This window comes from Emydura macquarii, unplaced genomic scaffold, assembly GCF_026122565.2.
Source record: "Emydura macquarii macquarii isolate MOO-44397 ecotype Brisbane River unplaced genomic scaffold, CSIRO-AGI_Emac_v2 contig_2988, whole genome shotgun sequence".
NCBI lineage: Eukaryota > Metazoa > Chordata > Testudines > Chelidae > Emydura > Emydura macquarii.
Window position 1 is genome coordinate 5,029,733 of NW_027133125.1, and position 18,118 is coordinate 5,047,850.

The 18,118-nt window shown below is 63.5% G+C and overlaps 1 protein-coding gene across 1 annotated transcript in view; it reads left to right on the top strand.

Annotated features, from left to right (window-relative positions):
* The window catches only part of PLCD4 (phospholipase C delta 4), a 28,746-nt gene that overhangs the window by 569 nt on the left and 10,059 nt on the right, over positions 1–18,118 (top strand). Inside the window, exons 3-16 of the mRNA XM_067529442.1 lie at positions 1,010–1,168; positions 2,992–3,220; positions 3,544–3,673; positions 5,196–5,427; positions 6,350–6,551; positions 7,280–7,424; positions 7,810–7,962; positions 8,343–8,537; positions 10,904–11,039; positions 12,096–12,212; positions 12,554–12,732; positions 13,239–13,374; positions 13,500–13,649; positions 14,072–14,198. Coding sequence (XP_067385543.1) covers positions 1,010–1,168; positions 2,992–3,220; positions 3,544–3,673; positions 5,196–5,427; positions 6,350–6,551; positions 7,280–7,424; positions 7,810–7,962; positions 8,343–8,537; positions 10,904–11,039; positions 12,096–12,212; positions 12,554–12,732; positions 13,239–13,374; positions 13,500–13,649; positions 14,072–14,172 — 2,264 coding nt within the window. The 3' untranslated portion in view covers positions 14,173–14,198. The remainder of the gene's footprint in view (positions 1–1,009; positions 1,169–2,991; positions 3,221–3,543; positions 3,674–5,195; positions 5,428–6,349; positions 6,552–7,279; positions 7,425–7,809; positions 7,963–8,342; positions 8,538–10,903; positions 11,040–12,095; positions 12,213–12,553; positions 12,733–13,238; positions 13,375–13,499; positions 13,650–14,071; positions 14,199–18,118) is intronic.

Consider the following 18,118-nt stretch of genomic DNA (forward strand, 5'->3'; position numbering starts at 1 on the left):
GGGTCAGAGCTAAGCCACCCAGCCGGGGCCGCAGCACGCCCATTCCTGGTGCAACCCCGTGGAAGCTGGGTGAGCTACGGCCCTTCCCCCGCAGCCGCGTCCGGGCCCACGGTGCATCATGGGAGATGGAGGCCAGCCAGGGGGCAGGGCCCATTGGGGAGAAGGGAGGCCCCCTGGCCATGGAACTACAACTCCCAGGAGGCACCGTGGCGGCTCAGGTGGCTGGGGAGGTGCAGGGTGACCCGAAACATTGCCACCGTGAACGTCCCCGGGGCGCGTCGGTGTGCGGAAAACTGCGCTCGTACCCCTTTGTCTGGAGTCGGCACGTCCCAGGGGTCAGAAATTCCAGCCGGGGTGAATCTGTTCCAGAAGAGACGCCCCCCAGCACCCCCCGTAGCTCCAGCACAGGAGGCAAAACCCTCCCCCCGGCTGAGGGAAACTCCAGGGGCAGCCCCGTGGGGCGAGTCCAGTTCACCCCAGGCTGCTCAGCTGCGGGATGGTCCAGGATGCGGGAGCGGCACGTTCTGGAGTCTCTGGGGCCAGATCCTTGGGTGCAGGACCCCTGACTCCGCCCATTAACACCAGCTGAGGAGCTGGGCCCATGGGAGGCGTAACAGGAGGGGGTGGACTCTGAGCTCAGGCACCCTGGTGTAAATCTGCCTTCAGTGCAGCCACTCCAGAGTCACGCCACTGCAACTATGGTGAGAATGGCCCCCCACCACCTTTTGGGGCGCCGCAGGTACAAGTCTGCATCACTCTATCGCCGCCTCCAAAGGGTTAACGGGGTCCTCAGTTCTGCCTCCGCAATGCAGGGGTCCATTTGTCGTGCCCCTTTCAGAGGAGAAGGATGATCCCCATATCACTGGGGAGCCGGCTGGGTCACAGGGGTGGGTGTCAGCCCTGGGCACTTTGCATGTATTCCCATGGCAGGCCACTCCCCAGCAGGACAGCCTCTCCGGCCTTCCCTCGCTGAGTGTCTGCTCTCCCCCTCCCCCCCCCCGCCCCGAAGGCCTGCAGCTGGACGAGACCCTGGAGCAGATGCAGCAGGGGACGATGATGCGGAAGGTGAAATCCAAGAGCTGGAAGAAGCAGCGCTACTTCAAGCTGCAGGACGACTGCATGACCGTCTGGTACAAGTCCAGGAAGACGGGCAACACCAAGCATGCCTGTGAGTACAGCCGCTGCCGCGTGCCAGCCCGCCGGGCCCTTAGTAGGGTTCAGAGTGAACAGCACGCGGCTATGCGCACGTGTCCCCGTTAAGGTGTGTGCTGGAGTTTAGACTCTGTGAGAGCTGTTCCCCCCCCCCCCCAGCAAAGTCCCCAAGATTCTGCCAGCCTTAACCTTGCTTTGGAGGTGCTGTGCAGTGAACCCCCGTTCCCGAACTCCCCTACGGACGTCTCTCTGCAATGTGCCGTCCCGCTCACCGAACACTCCCCGAAATGACTAAGTCCGCTGCCTCCGAAGAGCCAATGCACACACCAGCCCACCGGCTCCGCGGGGACACACCCTCAGCGCTGACACGGTTTACAGTCCAGCCAAGGACGTCCAGGAACAAAGATCCTGGGCTAACGTGACGTGCTGCAAGAGACAGAGGCCAGCCGGGTTACAAATCAAACCCAGTGAAAACAGGCCCTCGAGTGTCTAGAGCTCCCCAGGCTGCAATTCTGGTCTCAAGCAATTTCTCAGCGTCTTCGACCCACAGGGCCAAAGGATCTGCCTTTCTCAGAGCCCCAGAGCGCTGGCCTCTTTCCCCCGGCAGTGGTGGATAACTCGGGGGTTCTCTCCCCTTCTGTTAATAGTCCAGCCAACCAGCGTTCTGCAAAAGTTTCCCCCCTGTCGAACTGGATGTGAACGTAACATCCGTGGTCTCTGACGTCCCCTTGCTCGGTTTACACGGGAGACCCAGACACACAGGCAGACCAAGATTCCTTTGTCTAGGACAAATGCGTGTAACAGGTGCGCCCCCAAACCAGATTTCCAGGACATGTTCCCAGCATGCAGCCGTCGCTCCAGACCTGCCGTCCGGCCAGCAGCAGGGGTGTCAGTAATGGGTGCTGTGTCTGCAGCTGGCAGAACACAGCTTTCTCGATGCACTTTGACGGCGCAGTCACAGCGTAGACACTCCGTTGATCCAGCCGCTTGTTCTTCGGGGGTCAGACCCCCTGGGAATGCCAAAGGTATAACCGGGTTCAAAAAAGAATGAGAGGTTCCTGGCGGACAGGTCCAGCGATGGTGACTAGCCAAGATGCAGCCCCAGACTCTGCATGTCCCTCAGCTCTACAGTAGCACGTCTGCCGGCAAAACTGCTCTCGTGCGGGGATGTGAAAAAAATTCCCCACTTAGCAAGAGAAGGTTTGCTGGTGTAAGCAGGCGTGCGGAGCACGCGGTGTCGGCAGGAGACGCTCTCGGCCGCTGTCTAGGTGGTTTTATGATCTCGGCTCTCTCCCGTCACCCTAACACGGCTACACAACTGCTCCTGCTGGCAAACTTGTGTCGGTCGAGGTGGTTTTTTTCCACCCCCCTGAGCAACAAAAGTTTTGCCGGCATAAGTGCTCGGGTGGGCAAGGCCTCAGCCTCTGGCGGCCAGGAGCTGGGACTGGCCGACGGGACGGATCACTCGCTCGTTGCCCGGTTCTGTTCATTCCCTGCGAAGCACCTGGCGCTGGCGCCGTCAGAGACCCGACAATAGGCTAGACGGGCCATTGGCCATTCCCCTGGGTTGTCTGGACCCGGATTGTCAGACCCTCCTTCTCTAACCCCCTGTATCAGCCCCCCTGCTGCCGCTCCGTGGGAGACCACGGGTGCTGTATGGGTCAGGGAGCAGATACCACCGGATTCTCCCAGGGTCCCCAGCTCAGGCTGATTCTCCCGGCACCACGATTGCATGGGGCCTCCCAGTGTTTAGAGACCAAGGGACAGACCCAGCGAGGTGCCGGGGACAGACGGAGGGCTGGACAGATGGATGGAGCCTAACCCACCCCTCCCATCCAGTCTCCATCAGCGACGTGGAGACGGTGCGGGAGGGGCACCAGTCCGAGGTGCTGCAGAGCCTGGCCGAGGAGTTCCCGCCCGAGCGCTGCTTCACCGTCGTCTTCCACGGGCGCCGCGGGAACCTGGACCTGGTCGCCGGCTCGCCGGAGGAGGCGCGGGGCTGGGTGCTGGGCCTGCTCCGCCTGGTGGAGATGGTCACCGCCATGGACCAGCAGGAGAAGACGGATCAATATCCTTCCGCCGGCCGGGCCCCGGGCCCCAGCTCAGCCCCTGCCTCCTCGGTGCTCTTCGGAGAGGAGCAAAGCCCGGGGGCTCGGTTGGGAGACACCCCACCAGCCTGGGGGACGGGCCTGGCAGCCTAGGCTGGGTGTCTCCTCCCCAGCCATGTGCTCATTTCCTGGGTGCTGGCGGGTGCTTAGCAGCATGTGGCCTCGCTGAGCGTGAGACCAGCCCAGGGGCAGCGCCGGGGCAGCAACGGGGGGATCCCACCATATGGACGTCACCTGCCTGCTCCCCTTCCCCCGTTGCTTTCCTTAGCCCCTCCCCCGGCAGGTGGATCTGCGACTGGTTCCAGAAAGGCGACAAGAACAAAGACGGGCGCATGAATTTCCAGGAGGTGCAGCAGCTGCTCCAGATGCTGAACGTGGCCATGGACGAGGAGCACGCCCGCCGACTCTTCCAGGTGAGCCGCTGGAGCAGTCGGGGGACCATCCCCCTGGCCCCCCGAAGACGGGGTATCCCCCCCCCAGGCTGTTCTCGGGAGGAAAGCCTTTGACTGAGCAGGTCACAAGGGGCTGGTAGAAGGGTGGCCACTCGGGCTTTCCCCTTGGGGTAGGGTGGGGGGTCCTGGGGTCTCTGCCGGAGCCCACGTGGGTCCAGCCAGCGATGGCCTCGCTCTGCATCCCCCTCCCCCAGGACCCGGCATCGTCCCCTCCTGGCAGCCGGAGGAGACGCTCGAGGGCCCCCAGAGAGAAATGGGCTCCGCAGCCTCCCTTAGCACAGCCCCGGCGTCCGGCTCGAGCAAAGGCAGTCACCCCTGCGCAGCGCACCGGGCTAGGGCCCATGGACAGCTGGGGGCAGAACGGGGACGGACAGACAGACAGACACACGCACACACTCCCTCCCCGACCCCTGCTGCTCTCACGGACCCAGCCCGGCCAGCGAGGCTGGGATGCAGATTGGACGTGCTGATGGACCTTCGCCTGGTCCCCTGGGCGCTCACCCCCCAGGGAGGTGCAGGGGGGCACAGCCAGCGAGGTTTAGAAAAACAGAGGGAAAGAGATTTTGCCAAACCTGTTTCCCTTCCATCCACCCAGCCAGCTGTGCCCAGCCATCCGCTTGTCCGTCCATCCCTACCCATCATCCCTTCATCCATCCATCCTCTTGTCTGTCCATCCATCCCTACCCATCATCCCTCCATCCCCCCAGCCATCTGTACCCATCATCCCTCCATCCATCCATCCATCCATCCGCTTGTCTGTCCATCCGTCCATCCATCCCTACCCATCATCCCTCCATCCATCCATCCATCCATCCGCTTGTCTGTCCATCTGTCCATCCATCCCTACCCATCATCCCTCCATCCCCCCAGCCATCTGTACCCATCATCCATCCGCTTGTCTGTCCATCTGTCCATCCATCCCTACCCATCATCCCTCCATCCATACATCCTCTTGTCTGTCCATCCATCCCTACCCATCATCCATCCATCCCCCCAGCCATCTGTACCCATCCATTCATCCGCTTGTCTGTCCATCCGTCTGTCCATCCCTACCCATTATCCATCCATCCACCTCTACCCATCATCTGCCTGACCGTCCAGCCATCCGTCCAGCCATCCGTCCACCTGTACCCATCATTCATCCATCCACTCATCCACCTGTACCTGTCAGCCATCCATCCACCCAGGCACCTGTACCCACCCCCCACCCCCCGCCTGCCTGTCCGTCCGTCCATCTGTCCGTCCATCCATCCACCCACCTGTCCCCATCATCCGCCCATCCGTCCGTCTCTCGCCGTCCGTCACCCCCGGAGCGGCTGGCAGCGTCGCTCAGGGAGGCGAGTGAAGCACTGATCTCCCCGAGGCAGGCGGAGGCGATTTTGGTAGCGGCCCCGCTCCCGACGTGGGCGGTCGGTGCCGGCGGGGGGAGGCCCACGCGCGCTGTCCATCCTGCACCCTGCGCCAGGCTCTGCTCTCGCTGCAGATGGCCGACGGGTCGGAGTCCGGGACGCTGGAGGGCGAGGAGTTCGTGCTGTTCTACAAGGCGCTGATGCAGCGGGACGAGGTGCTGGGCGTCTTCCAGGAGTTCTCCGAGGACAGGAAGAAGCTCACCCTGCTGGAGTTGGTGGATTTCCTGCAGCAGGAGCAGCTGGAGACGGAGGAGACGGAGGAGCTGGCCATGGAGCTGATCGCCAGATACGAGCCGTCGGAGACCGGTGAGGGGCATGGACCAGAGGGAGCTGCCGTGTCCCTGCTGGAGCAGCCTGGGGGCCCGGCTAGCTCTTTGCTTTGTCTAGGGTTACATGTGCCGAGTGGGGGGGCTCTCAGCCTTTCCTGGCAGGGCCGGGGGTTGGGGGGGGGACACTTCCCAGCTGAATTCATCTCCCGGCCTGGGGGCACTGGGGCTCCCCGTTTTCAGGTGGGCGCCCCCTGATTCCAAGCCACAGTTTTCGCCATCCCGGTACGTTTTGCATTCTGACCGTGCCGGCGGCGACTGTCTGAGCCCGTGTGACTGCCACGGGGGGCGGGGGGTGTTTCCAGAGGGGGACGGAGACCCCCAGCAGGGCCTGGGCACACGGGGAGCGGGGGATTTTCTCGGGCTGAGTTTGTAATAAAAGATTCAGCGCCTCAGGCTCCCCCCCGCCAGACCCCACGGCTGCGAAACGTTGCTCCAGATCGTTGACCCCAGGAAATCAGGCTGACCCGAGCCCCCTCCTCCCCCCCAACTCCGCCCTGCGCCGCTGACGGCAGCCGGGCTCGGTCCCCAGCGCAGAGTCAGGCCGGGGCAGTTTGAGGATCCAACTGGGTGCGGCGCGAACAAGCCCAGCCTGCGGTGCACGAATCTGTGATTCCATCAGCAACAGCAGAGCAAGATCTGCCGGGCAGGGTTTATTCCGCTTGCCCCCAGTGCCGGCGTTTCTCTGACCCGCTGGATAGTTCGTGAGTTTTTCCCTGCACAAGGAGCCCTGGCGTTTTATCAGCTCTCTGGGCACAGTAATTGCCAGGATCCCCCCTCTTCCCTTTTGGGAAGATTGGCTCCACGCTGGCTTTCCTCCGATGCCTCTTTCCCTGGGGGGCGGCTCCCTCGCAGCCCCACGCTTCCCGGTCCCTTGACGCCGTGCTTTGCACCGTCTCCAGCCAGGGCGCGCCATGTGCTGAGCCTCGACGGCTTCCTCCTGTACCTGTGCTCGCCGGACGGCTCCGTCTTCAAGCCCGCTCACGGGAAGCATTGGCAGGACATGACCCAGCCCCTCTGCCACTACTTCATCTCCTCCTCGCACAACACCTACCTGCTGGAGGACCAGCTCCGGGGCCAAAGCAGCGTCGAGGGCTACATCAGGTGCGCGAGGAGGGGGGGCAGCTGCTCCCGCGGGGCGCTGGATGGTCTCCACGGGCGCGGAGGGCTGGCGTCGGGAACGAAGAGCTGCAGGGGGGCCTCTGTGGTAATACTGCCCCGTGGCCGGGCGTGGAGGGAGGGACACTGTGTTTTTCCAATGAGATGTAAACCCAATGTCCTGAGCCTGTGGGGTCGTCAGACCCCCTCTGCTCCTTTTCGGCAGAGCCGTAGGGTCAGCGCCCCCTCCCCCCCTCCTCCGGTCCAAGCTCAGCTGTAGGAAACTTCATCCTCCCACCCTAAACCTCTGCCCCGGACGGGCTATTCCCCTTCGCTTCCTGACTCGCGGAGCCGTGCCGTCGAGCAGCTGCCATGTTCCACTCAGAGGTGGCTGCATCACTGTGGCGGGCAAGGTCGCCCTTCCAGAGGAAAGGGGCTATCTGGGCATTAGGCGTCGTTTGCTTTGGGGCCAGGTAGGAGGCGCAGGGGACCGAGGGAGTCCATTGCTGGCGGTGTTAGAGCTGGCCCCGGTTACTCCTCTGTGTATCCCAGCCGCGGGCACACGGTCAGGTCCTCGCTGTGCTGGGCGCTGCACGCACATGGGGGAGGGTGACCGGCTCAGGCCGCAGGGAGCCGGCGTGGGGCTCCCCAAGGGGCCGGGCGCTGGCCCCAGCTGAGGTTGCCGGAGGACGAGAGGAAGTGGCTGTGTCTCACGGGGCGTCTCCCCCCAGCAGGGCTCTGCGGCGGGGCTGCCGCTGCTTGGAGGTGGACTGCTGGGACGGGCCCGGCGGGGAGCCCGTCGTGTACCACGGGCACACGTTCACCTCCAAGATCCTCTTCAAGGACGTGGTCTCCACCCTGGGGCAATACGCCTTCCAGGTAGGGCAGCCCCCCAGGGCCGGGCCGCACGAGGCAGGTTCTCAGCGAGGGGCACCACCCCTGGGGTGGGTCACGATGGGGGCCGGGGGGGGTCGTGAGCACCCTGCCCTTCCCCTTTTGCCCGGTAAGGGCGGGGGAGGCTGGCACCGCCCTCCGGGGTGTGTTTGCAGCGTCCCCTTGTGGTGAGACCCGCCCGGCGTGGGAGCCAGTCGCCCCAGGGGACGGGGGGTCGTCACTGCAGCCTCCTGCTGCTGCGGATCAGTGGGGTCAGCGTCTGCTGGGGGGCACTGTGCTGCAAGGTGGGGGGGGGGGGTCACCGTAAGGGGCCGCCGTGGGCTCTGGGCCTGCCCCAGGGACCAGGTGCCGCCGGCTTTTTGCTTCGCAGGCGTCCGACTACCCGGTCATCCTGTCCCTGGAGAACCACTGCGGCGCGGAGCAGCAGGACGTCCTGGCGCAGCACCTGACGGGCATCCTGGGGGAGCGGCTGCTCACGGCCCCCCTTGACGGCCGCGTCCCCACCCAGCTGCCTTCGCCTGAGGTAGGGGAGGGGGGCTGAGGGGGGCTGCCCCACGGCTCTGAGCTCTCCTCGCCTCTTGTCTTGGCCATCCTGCCCCGCGAGTGCCGGCTGCCCCCGGACGCCAGCCCGAGGCAAATCGGCCCTGAGCGCCCCGGGCCGTTCTCGGGAAGGGCCCCTGGAGTGGGGCACTCACTCCAGCTGGGGCTGCGCTGTGGGGCACCTGGGGGGGGAGCTGCATTTCCCCCCTTCTCCAGTGGGGGTGCTCTCCTGCATTTGTCTGCACCCCGCTGCTCCCCCATACTGTGTCCATCCGCCCTGCCATGCCCCCTCCACCGCTCTACCCACCCATCCATCCATCCATCCATCCACCCACCCGCCCCCTCTCCCGGCTGTTCCTGCAGGAGCTGAGAGGAAAGGTCATTCTGAAGGGCCGGCGGGCCGGCAGCCTGGCTCACTCGCTGAGTGGGCAGCCGGAGGAGACCCCGGAGGGGGAGGCGTCCGAGGATGATGATGGGCCTGAGGCGGAGGAAGAGAGCCCGAGCAACGAGGCCGAAAGGAAGACCAAGGTACGGAGACGACCCTCCCAACGGGGGGCAGTCCTGGTGCGGGCAGGCTCTGTGAACGGACTTCCCCTGGGCGCCGGCCCACCTCTGGGGGCAGGGTGAGCTCTGTGCCCGGGGCCTGGCCAGCCTGCCCGGCAGCTGGCCCAGCGGGTGCCCCGGGCGCCAGCGCATGCGGCCCTGCAGCCTCTGCCCTTCCCCCAGGCTCGGACCCACTTGGCGCTTTGCAGGCGTCCAGGCAGAGTCAGGACCCAGACAAAGGAAGGAGAAGGAGCAGCAGGACCCAGAGCCTGGACTTCAGAACAGCAGAGTTTGCTTCCCTTGGGGAGCTGCTGGGCAGGATCCCCTGAGAGGCCAGGGGGGCTGGCTGGATTTTAAAGAAACCTCATTGAGGGCACAGGAACCAACCACCCCGGTGTGCAGCAGGAATAGCAAATATGGCAGGCGCCCAGACTGGTTTAACAAAGACGTCTCTGGTGAGCTTAACACAAAAAGGAAGCTGACGAGAAGTGGAAGCTTGGTCAGGTGCCCAGGGAGGACTATAAAAACACTGCTCCAACGTGCAGGGGTGAAATCAGGACGGCCAAAGCACAACTGGAGTTGCAGCTAGCCAGGGACGTGTAGCGGAACAAGAAGGGTTTCTACAGGTATGTCAGCAACAAGAAGAAGGTCAGGGAAAGTGTGGGCCCCTTAGAGAATGGGGGAGGCAACCTAGTGACAGAGGATGTGCAGAAAGCTGAGGTACTCGATGCCTTTTTTGCCTCTGTCTTCACAGACAAGGTCAGCTCCCAGACTGCTGCACTAGGCGGCACAGAATGGGAAGGAGGTGAACATCCCGCAGTGCTGAAAGAACGGGTTCAAGACTATTTAGAAAGGCTGGACATGCACAAGTCCATGGGGCCGGATGCAATGCACCCGAGGGTGCTGAGGGAGTTGGCTGATGTGATTGGCCATTATCTTTGAAAACTAGTGGGGACTGGGGGAGGACCCGGATGATTGAAAAGAGCCAAATCTAGGGCCCATCTTCAAGAAAGGGAGGAAAGAGGATCCAGGGAACTACAGACCGGTCAGCCTCACCTCAATCCCTGGAAAATCATGGGGCAGGTCCTCAAGGAATCCATTTTAAGGCACTTGGAAGAGAGGAAGGTGATCAGGAACAGTCAACACGGATTCACCGAGGACAAGTCATGCCTGACCAACCTGATTGCTTTCTGTGAAGAGGTGACTGGCTCTGTGGATGTGGGGAAGGCGGTGGATGTGATATACCTTGACTTTAGCAAAGCTTTTGATACGGTCTCCCACAGTATTCTTATCAGCAAGTTAAAGAAGGATGGGTTGGATGAATGGACTATAAAATGGATAGAGAACTGGCTAGAGCATAGGGCTCAACGTGTAGTGATCAATGGCTCCATGTCTAGCTGGCAGCCGGTCACAAGCGGAGTGCCCCAGGGGTCGGTCCTGGGGCCGGTTTTGTTCAACATCTTCATTCATGATCTGGAGGATGGGTAGATTGCACCCTCAGCAAGTTTGCGGATGACACTCAGCTGGGGGAGTGGTAGATACCCTGGAAGGTCGGGATAGGATACAGAGTGACCTAAACAAACTGGAGGATTGGGCCAAAAGAAATCTGCTGAGGTTCAACAAGGACCAGTGCAGAGTCCTGCACTTAGGACGGAAACATCCCAGGCACAGCTATAGACTGGGGACCGACGAGCTAGGCAGCAGTTCTGCAGAAAAGGACCTGGGGTTACAGTGGACAAGAAGCTGGATATGAGTCAGCAGTGTGCCCTGGTTGCCAAGAAGTCTAACGGCATATTGGGCTGTGTTAGTAGGAGCATTGCCAGCAGATGGAGGGAGTGATTATTCCCCTCTATTCAGCACTGGTAAGGCCGCATTTGGAGTATTGTGTCCAGTTTTGGGCCCCCCACTACAGGAAGGATGTGGACAAGTTGGAGAGAGTCCAGCGGAGGGCAACAAAAATGATGAGGGGGCTGGAGCACAGGACTTATGAGGAGAGACTGAAAGAACTGGGCTTGTTTAGTCTGCAGAAGAGTGAGGGGGGATTTGATAGCAGCCTTTAACTCCCTGAAAGGGGGTTCCAGGGAGGATGGAGCTAGGCTGTTCTCAGTGGTGGCAGATGACAGAACTAGGAGCAACGGTCTCAAGTTGCAGTGGGGGAGGTCTAGGTTGGACATTAGGAAAAGTTTTTCACTAGGAGGGTGGTGAAGCACTGGAATGGGTTACCTAGGGAGGTGGTGGAATCTCCATCCTTAGAGGTTTTGAAGGCCTGGCTTGACCAAGCCCTGGCTGGGATGGGTTAGTCGGGGTTGATCCTGCTTTGAGCAGGGGTGGGACTAGACACCTCCTGGGGTCCCTGCCAACCCTCATCTGCTCTGATTCAGGTCACGCTGTCCGACTGCATCGTCTACTGCCACAGCGTCCCCTTCCGCGGCTTCCAGCAGGCGCTTGCCTGCCAGCGACCCTACGAGATGGTCTCCCTGTCTGAGACCAAGGCCAGGAAGCTGATCAAGGAGGCTGGTAAGGGGGGGGGGGGAAGAGCTGTCTAGGGAAGGGGGGGACAGCGAGAGGGCTGACACTCACAGGGGAGTGGCCCCCAGACCAAGTGAAGGGCCGGGGGGCAGGTCTTGTTTCCGCATCAGATGGCCTGAGATCCAATGGATACAGCCCCGGGCTGGGAGCGGGACTCCTGCGTTCTATCCTAGCTCTGTGAGGGGGAGTGCGGGCTAATGGTTAGAGCGGGGGAGCACTGGGAGCCAGGACTCCCGGGTTCTATCCTTGGCTCTGCCACTGCCTCCCTCTGGGACCTTAGGCAAGGCCCTTCCCCCATCCCTGTGCCTCAGTTTCCCCTGCCGTGCAATGGGCACAATGATACTGACCCTGCTTTGAGATCCGTGCAGGGGGGCACGCAGCGTGTCGGCATCAGACCCACCCACCGCAGGGCCTCGCAGGAAGCTGCGTTAGCCAAACCCCCCGTCCGGGGGTGACGGTCCCTGGCCTGCGTCAGACGGGCTCAGCCCGGACGGTCCTTTCCGGCTGTCAGCTCTCTGGCTCCAGCGACGGGCAGCGCCACTCCGGGGAGCAGCTCCAAGGCCATCGGTCCCTTCCAGCCTGGCGAAATCCCCCGCCCTTGGCAGCAGACCAGGGACTCTGGCCCCCACAGCCCCTTGGGGCTCACTGAGCCAGGGCTGCAGCCGTCCTGGCCCTGCATGGCTCGCGCTGCCCCGGGGCCGCTCTGGCTTGCTAACACCCAACTGGCCCTGGTGCTGCGAGATGGCTGCCAGCCGCGGGAGAATCCAGCCCCACACCCCAGGCTCTTGTGCTGGGGGCGGCCCTGGCCCATCAGCTCCTTGCACACACGGGTGGGCGCTACAGCTGGGTCCGGAGACCCAGGGGTGAGTCAGAGGGGCCCCGCGGGCGGGCGAGGGAGGCCTGCGGGGTGATCGGGGTGTCCTGGGGTGGAGGGGTCGGCGAGGCTGGGAAAGGGTGGGGGGTGCCCGTGGGGTGATCGGGGGGCTCTGTGAGGGAGGGCTCAGTGAGGCTGGGGGGGGGGTGACTGCCCCCTTCTCCCCCTAGGGAGCGAGTTCGTCCATCACAACGCCCGGCAGCTGACGCGGATCTACCCCAGCGGGCTGAGGACCGACTCCTCCAACTACGACCCGCAGGAGATGTGGAATGTGGGCTGCCAGCTAGGTAGGGCCCTGCCCCCGGCCTGGCAGGGGTCCTGCGGGGGGAGGTGCGGGGGGGCTGCGGGGCGGAGGCCTGGGCTTGAACCCCAAGTGAGCATTCCAGGGTCCCCGGGACCAGGGGCGCAGCGATCGCCAGGGGCCACGGGGCTCTGGGCGTCTGGCGTGAGAACCAGGCCTGGGTGCGTGGGGCCGGGTCTGGGCACTGCTGAGTGCTTCCTGTCTAAGCAGCGTTCTTCACTTCCTGTCCTAAACTGCTGGGCACTAGTTCTGCAGGGGGAAGGCAAGGGGAAGAAGCCAGTCCCGGCGCCATGGCCCCACGAGCCCCTTTGGTCTCCCTCCTCGCAGTGGCCTTGAACGTGCAGACGGCCGGGGTCGCCATGGATCTGTGCGACGGGCTCTTCCGGCAGAACGGCCGCTGCGGCTACGTGCTGAAGCCGGGCTTCATGCGGGACGTGGGAAGCGCCTTCGACCCGGCCGATCCCCGGAGCGGGGCCGGGAGCGGCCCGTGGAGCCTGGCGATTCAGGTACGCCGGCCTCCTGCAGCCCTCGCGGGGGCAGAACCAGGCCCTGCCTGGCCGTGCCTCCCCCGTCTCTGCCTGCCCAGGGGCCTCTCTGCACTGGCAGGTGAGGAGATGGGGCCAGCTGGGCGCAGGGTGCTGAGGGGCCCTCACCGTACCCGTGATGGAGAGATGCCCTGGGCATCCTTAAGCCCCAAGCTCCTGGGGATCTAACACCTGCCCCGAACCTCCCAGAGCCAGGTTTCCATCCCGCCTCCCTGGGGGGGGGGGGGGGGGGCGGGGGGGCTTCTTTCTACCTGCCCCCACCCCGTGGTCAGGTGACGGAAGAGGTGCTTGGCAGACCCCCCCCGGTCATGGTGAGGCCACCCAAGACCCCTGCACCATGGATCCGGATCCAGAGGCTGCTCCTGGGCGCAGCGTCCCGGGGGTTGGCGTCTCGCGGGGGGGGGCAGGCAGCGGAGGGCCCGGCTGCTGGTGCTGGCAGAGCTCACGGCTGCCCGGTGTCACCGCAGGTCATCAGCGGCCAGCAGCTCCCCAAGGTGGGCAGCTGCAAGCCGAGCGCCATCGTCGACCCGCTGGTGCGCGTGGAGATCCACGGCGTCCCCGTGGACCAGGCCAGGCAGGAGACCCACTACGTGGCTAACAATGGTGAGTCCTGCCCAGCCGCTGGCCCCACAGGAGGAGACCCCCTGGGCTCGGGGCTGTGCTGGGGGGGTGGAGGGGGGGTGTGTGTGGCCCCCTGCTCCCGACCCCGTCTCCACCTCCCGCTCCAGGCTTTAACCCGCGTTGGGGTGAGACGCTGCAGTTCACGGTCCACGTCCGGGAGCTGGCCCTGGTGCGCTTCCTCGTGGAGGATTACGACAGGACATCCAGGAACGACTTCGTGGGCCAATTCACCCTGCCCTTCGCCAGCCTCCGAGCAGGTGAGGGTGAGCCCCGGGGCCGGCTGCTTCCGCAGGGGGCTCCGGCCAGAGCTTGGCATGGCCAGGCAGGGGATTAGTGGCGAGCCAAAGTCGGGTGCTGGAGCGAGAGACAAGCCCCCAGCAGGCGCTAACGGCCCCCGACGAGAGGGGAGCTGCACCCGGGGGGGGGCCCAGAGGGATGGAGACGGGCCAAGGGCAGCCTCCAGCTGGCGCAGGCCGGGGAGAGGGAGAGCTCTGCCCAAGGGAGTGTGGGATCCTGAGGAGCCAGCCCGGGGACGTGCGGTGACGGGGTGAACGCAGCGCTGGAGAAGGGGGTGGCCCAGACCCAGGGGAGGGGAGGGGAGGGGAGGGGAGGGGCGGGAGGCCCGGTGCTGGGGGCAGTTGAAATCAGGTTACAAGAGCTGGCTGGTTCTTCCGTGCAGGTTACCGCCACGTCCCCCTGCTCTCCCGGGACGGCACGGCTATCCCGCCCGCCTCGCTCTTCGTTCACATCCAAATCACAGAGCTGCCCGCCGCTGAGTAGGTCCCAGCAGCTCCCTGCACCCCCCGGTAATGGCCACGCCCCACGCAGGGGGGGCACAGACGCTGCTGGGGAGAAGGCCCTCGACCCACTGCTTTGCACCACGCCTGCTTTGTTTTTAAGCTATCTGCAACTGCTGGGGCGGCTGCTATTCTGTGCCTGATGGTTGGTCTGGATCCGAGGCAGGTGCCCGTCCCTGGGCCTGGGGCTCCCGGACAGCATCTACTTCCTGCTCTGTGCTGGGGCTGTGGGCGGGATGGAGGCCAGGCTGCCAGGAGAGGCGCTTTGGGTGATGCACGACACCTCCTAGCATAAGCCTGACTTCTTCACTCCCCTCGAGGGGCCTGGCCCCAGCTGCGTAGCTAGAATCAGGCCAGCCCTCCATCCCCCCATGGGTTAGAGAGCGGCCCCTCCACTCTCCCACCTTCAGAGACCTCGCTGTTATTTTGGGGATGGCAGTAGCACCAGATCCGGGCTCCCAGGAGCCGGGCGCCCCCTGCCCGAAAGAGCTTCCAGTCCGAGTAAGAGAAGAGCCATGTAGGGACGGACCGACAGACAGACAGACGGGGGAAGGAAACAATGAGACAATACAGTCCACATGACGGGCAGGGTAGCCGCGTGTCAGCTGCCCCCCCATTGCCCAGTGGTGCATGAAGGTCACAGCCCGGGAGAGGGGCCAGGAGGGAGCTGTGCGGCTGGCTCCAGGGAGCAGCCCCGAGGTCACCGTCGGACAACGTAACCAAGGAGCACCGGTGGCCAGCAGGAGACCCCAGAGACGGACACTGGGCTGGAGGGACCGTGGGCCGACTCGCTCTGGCCGGTCTCGTCTTCTGGACATAAAGCGTCATCCTGGCCCCTCAGCACGAGCCTAGAACAAGCTGGAGAAGCTGAAGGGCTGGGACAGCACCAGATTTGGAGGCAACACACGGGTCACAATCCCAGGGCTGGAGACATTGCACTGATCCCGAGAGCCTTTAACCACGCCAGGATGTGCTGCAGCCCTTCCCACCCCCCAGCCCCCGTCTGTTCTCTTCACCTCACCCCCGCGTCCTGCTCCAGGAACCCAGCACGCTTTCTTTTGCTCTTCTGTGCTTCACTGTGATCGTCTTCCTCGGGAACGTCTCCTCTTGCGCGGGCCGTCCGTCTGCCCACGCGCGCCCCCTGCTCCTGGTTTCCTCATATTTGGATGACAGCGACGCCTGATGCAAGAGAGCTCAGCCGTGCCGGACCACGGCCCTTCCCCAGGGTGTGCCCAGCCCAGCGCCCTGCCCAGCTGCACCTCCAAGGGAAGGCCAGCCCCTTTAAGCAGCTGGTTTCCTGTTGGGCTCTTGGAGGGTCACATTTTCCACAGAGAAAATGTCTGTCCCAGCCCCTTTCATGGCACTGAAACCCTCCTCTCAGCCATCTGCACGTCGCCACTGAGCCGATCCCCGCGCCCTGCCCTGCTCCAGAACTCAGACGGTTCTTCAGCCCCAGTGTTGTCTGAAGAGTGCGTCTGATTGACGCAGGAGCCAGTCTCTGCTAGGTGAGTGCAGAGCCAGCAACGCCCGACTCCCTGCAACAGGGGAACGGGCAGGATCCCTTGGACTGAGGTGCAGGGAGCGTCTCCTCTCCTGCCCGCCTGAGGCAGAGCCGGGGCAGCGTGAGAGCCAAGAGCAGTATGAGGAAACCGGGAGCCATCTCCTCAGTGACCCCAGGGGTTTGCCTGGTCGTCCAGCAGGACCGGCCCATGCCAGGTCATGTCTCTCACCTGCAGGTTTCTAGCCATCGCCAAGAGGTTCCTGGCCCTGCTTCACGCGCAGCAATGGCAGACTCGCTGCGTCCCTGCCTCCGAGGGCTGCTGTGCCTCCCACCGCCCCTCGAGGACTCCCACTCAGCCCAGCCATTGCTCTTAGCCCCGTCGCTCACAGCAAGCGCCAGCACGTGCGCCGCCGTCTTCTCCGGGCCCTTCATTCCCCCGCCCCGGCCAGCGGCCAGGTACCCTGCTGAGCCTCTGCCACCACCTCAGGCTGCTGCCGTGGGCCAAGGCGCACTGCTCCTTCCCCAGGCGCACTGCCAGGCCAAGCCACTTAAGACACGTCCCGCTGCGGCTGGCGGCTTCGGCGCAGCTGGCCTCCACTCCCGGGGCAGAAGAGGCCGATAACCAAGGTGCAGGTTCTCTTTGGAAGGTGTCGCCTCCGCGCACGACGCCAAGTTCCTCTGGCACGTTCCAGGGACGCTTCGTTCTCGAGCAGGGAGCGGGAGCGTCAGTTACCGGTGCCTCAAAAAGCCTCCAAGCTGCAAGTTATCAGCGAGGTCTCCCACACCGGGACAACAGGTCCATAGCTTGCTCCCGCTGTCTCTAGCCCCTGGGGCCCAGACACAGATCTCCTACCACAGCTGGAGTTCCTGGGACACTCGTGCGGATCACAGGACCTGGGATCCCTTCCATGGGAGCCAGAGACCATCCCTCCTCTCCGGCTGGGGCAGCAGGAGCGGTGAGATCTCAGGGGTGATATTTACGCTGGGGTCACTGGTCGGAGGCTGGGGAAAACTTCTCCTCCGGTCCCCTCCCCCTCCAGCTTTTGGCCCTTGCTCCTCTGCCGGACAGTGGCCAGATGGCCACAGATTAAACAATTTCAACAGGAAAACTCCGTCACAGGTTGGCGCGGGCGGACCTCTAATCTGGGGGAAGGAGACTTCTCGGGAGGCAGGTTCCCCCCAGCTTCCCACTACGGGTTCTGACATGGGCCTGGGAAGCAGCGGTGCTTGGGGACAGGAGCCTGGGCTAGATGGCCCTGGGCTCTGACCCAGTCTGGCAGTTCCTAGGACAGCTTGACCCGGAGCAGCTGTTGCAGAGACAATCCCGCTCTGTCCAGTCCTACATCTGGCATCCTCCATGGGCCGCGGCATCGCGCCAGCCACATCTCCTCTGGCGGCTGGCACTGTCACTCAGGCTATTAATGCGCATGGCATTCGCTACAGAGGGAAGGCAGCTCCCCATAGCTTCCCCGAGGCTCTCTCCGCCCGGGCCAGCGTTTGAAGATCTGTAAAAGCTCCTGCACATCCTTGCCCCCCGAGCCATCGCCCCTCAGGTCTCCTCAGGAAGAGGCAGTGTTGGACTCTGGCTAGATTATAACCAAAACTGCTTTTACTGCTGCTCGCTGGCCTCGCTCCCCTGGCCTGGCTGTCTGCAAACAGCAGGGAACCAGTGCAGACAGGACCCTCTGCACTGAGGGTAGGAAGCTACGGCCCGCTGGGGTCCAGGAGGGGAATTTGACTCAGAGAGCTCAAACTCCATGGGATGGTTCCCAACCAGTAACGTACCCCCCCACTGCTGGAGCTCCAGGCGGGTCCTGAGCTCCCACGGCCTGAGGTTGGCAAATATCGACCTGGGTGCAGCGCTGCTGCCTCTTGAATGGGATGAGATGGGCAGCAGCTGCTTAGCCAGATACGTCGTTAGGTGCTGACAGAGGAGAGCAGACGTGAGTCCGGGCAGGTCACCCGCAGAAGGAGAGACCAACAAGCTGGGGTGAGCTGCTGCCAGTTTGCCTGAGGGGCGAATCCAGTTTAGCCCTAGGCTTGCTGGAGTCTAAAGGACAAAAGTGGAGTCACCCAGAAAGCGTTGGGAGCCACCATGGCAGGAAGCTGCAGAGGCAGGATCGTGAACCCTGAGCGGCATGCAGAGAAGGGGCCGCTCCGAGACATCCTGCCTAGTCCAAGGTACTGTGAACACCTCGGACTCCAAGAGCATGTCCCAGCCTCCCCAGCAACCAGTGCTGCTCTCCCCATCTCCCTCCACAGCTCGCTGCTCCACTCAGGTATCTCTGTATGTAGAGAACACGGGGGGGACACACACCAGTGGTAACTGTAGCACTGATCTGTTGCCTTGTACGATCCCTTTATATAAAAGGGACCTAATAAAATGGAGACCGGTTACAAAGCCAGAGGCTGGGCTGGGCGGTGGCGT